This window comes from Palaemon carinicauda, chromosome 39 (genome assembly GCF_036898095.1).
Source record: "Palaemon carinicauda isolate YSFRI2023 chromosome 39, ASM3689809v2, whole genome shotgun sequence".
Taxonomy (NCBI): domain Eukaryota; kingdom Metazoa; phylum Arthropoda; class Malacostraca; order Decapoda; family Palaemonidae; genus Palaemon; species Palaemon carinicauda.
The window spans coordinates 29227888-29230387 of NC_090763.1; the positions used below are offsets into that span (position 1 = coordinate 29227888).

The 2500-nt window shown below is 37.5% G+C and overlaps 1 protein-coding gene and 1 pseudogene across 1 annotated transcript; both read left to right on the forward strand.

Moving 5' to 3' along the window:
- The window catches only part of LOC137631106 (carboxypeptidase N subunit 2-like), a 165847-nt pseudogene that overhangs the window by 35554 nt on the left and 127793 nt on the right, over positions 1-2500 (forward strand).
- LOC137631315 (uncharacterized) lies at positions 341-877 on the forward strand. Its single transcript, XM_068363092.1, has one exon. It carries the CDS (start codon positions 341-343, stop codon positions 875-877), a length of 537 nt encoding a protein of 178 aa, XP_068219193.1.

Below are 2500 nucleotides of genomic sequence, written 5' to 3' on the forward strand. Positions count from 1 at the left end.
TTTTATGTGAACATGGAACAATTTTATTACAATATGGAACAATTTTATGGCAACGTGGAGCAATTTTATGGCAACGTGGAGCAATTTTATGGCAACATGGAACAATTTTATGGCAACATGGAACAATTTCATGGCAACATGGAGTAATTCTATGGCAACATGGAACAATTTCATGGAAATGTGGAACAATTCTATAGCAAAATGGAACAATTCTATGGCAACATGAAACAATTTTATGGAACCATGGAGCAATACCAAAGAGACCGCTGATCAATATCAAGAACATAACACTGAGACCATGGAACAATTTTATGACAACATGGAGCAATTTTAGGGCAACATGGAACAATTTTATGACAACATGGAACAATTTTATGGCAACGTGGAACAACCTTATGGCAACATGGAACAGTTTGATGACAACATAGAACAATTTCCTGGAAATGTAGAACAATTTTATGGCAACATGGAAAAAATTTATGGCAGCTTGAAACAATTTTATGGCAACATGGAGCAATTTTATGGTAACATGGGAAATTTTTATGGCAACGTGAAACAATCTTATAGCAACATGGAGCAATTTTATGGCAACATGGAACATTTTTATGACAACATGGAACAATTTTATGGCAACATGGAGCAATTTTATGGCAACATGGAACATTTTTATGACAACATGGAACAATTTTATGGCAACATGGAGAAATTATATGGCAACATGGAACAATTTCATGGGAATGTGGACCAATTCTATAGCAACATGGAACAATTCTATGGCAACATGACCGCTGATCAATATCAAGAACATAACACTGAGACCATGGAACAAACAGTTAGGACGCTGGGGAGATTGAGCGTGGTACAACGAATAAAATGAACAAAATACGAAAACCATATCGCCACGAATGTATTAATGAATGGGTTGTCTCACAACAGTGGCGTGGGAACCTCATTAACTAATGACCCCTTCTTAATTGTGTCACCGAGTTCATGAAAAGCAATTCCTTCTCGTTGAATAATTGCTCCAAACACAACACAGCTTTTTCGTGTGGAAGACAACGAAGCTTTTATTTTCATTTTGGGGATATTAAAGAATTGGTTACGATTAAAAATATAGTAGAATTTATTTTGCATCGGAGAATATCCAATTTCATTCAGTTGAATTTTTCGCTGATTTCATTTGTTTGACGCACTCATCATCACCATCATCATCACCATTATTATTATTATTATTACTTGCCAAGCTACAACCAACCCTAGTAGGAAAGGCAGAATGCTATAAGCCACAGGGCTCCAACACGGAAAATAGCCCAGTGAGGAGAGGAGATCAGGAAAAACTACAAGAAGTTTCAGAACAATAATAATATTAAATTAAATTTTTCATATATAAACTATAAAAACTAGAAAATAACAAGAGGATAAAAATTTCCAAATAACGAAAGGAAGAGAAACAACGGATTTAATCCTGTATAGAAGGCCAATTGGAATAATAGAATAAATAGATTAAATATCACTGTAAGCTCAAACCGGTAGGAAAATGCTGACATAATAATTTTCCTGGTGGATACGGAAGAAATTAATTTTTGAATAATATCAATGAATCTATTCCACATCGTAGGATTTGTGCCGGCGAAGAACATTTGGGTTCCTTCCCTTTCATTCTATTCTTATTCTCGTAATGGTCCGGCTTGATTGATGATTGAATCTTGTTATTGAATCAGTGGTCACTTGGCCATTTCATTACCTGAATGCTGATTCAGCACATCCATGCTATTGAAAGCGGTTTGACTTGATTTATTCAGCCGCCGCCATCGTGTGCGTCCGAATTGAGCGGAAAATATATCGGGTTTTCTCAAATGCTCGCTGTCTCTTTAGCAGAGGCGCTTTGTCCTCGAGGAAGCCAGTAATCCAAGGAATGTAGGGCTCGGTCCATTTCCTTTCCCTCAACGGCCAGACTTTGGAATTTTTTACCTGGTTGCATCATCGTCAGAGCTCGATTTGTAATGTCTCTTGTTAATTATTATTACTATCATCATCATCATCATCATCATCACCATCATCATCATCATCATCATCATCATCATCATCATTATTATTATTATTATTATTATTATTATTATTATTATAGGCTAAACTATAACCCTAGTTGGGAAAGCAAGATGCTATAAGCCCATGGGGTCCAACAGGAAAATTGAATAATTGTAATATTAAAGGTAGAGTCACACATGCATGTTCTCACCCGGTATGTCCTCCCGTATGCCCATACGCGGCCAAACGTGCGTTTTTAACCACGCCCACACAGGTATTGAATTGTGCCGCACAACGTTGCACCTACGTTGCACCTACGCACGTCAGTATGACGTTAGTACTGCGTTAGTGTGACGTAGTGCGTGAGTGGCAGCCGTTGTGCGTTGTACTTACGTTGTGCATACGTTATGTGGACCTACTGTATGGACATACTTCCAGGTAGTACGTGAAGGGTCACGCAAGCATAACGTCT

Bases quoted from the DNA above. Each gene is read 5' to 3' on its own strand.
- LOC137631315 (XM_068363092.1), top strand. From the start codon at position 341: ATGGAACAATTTTATGACAACATGGAACAATTTTATGGCAACGTGGAA.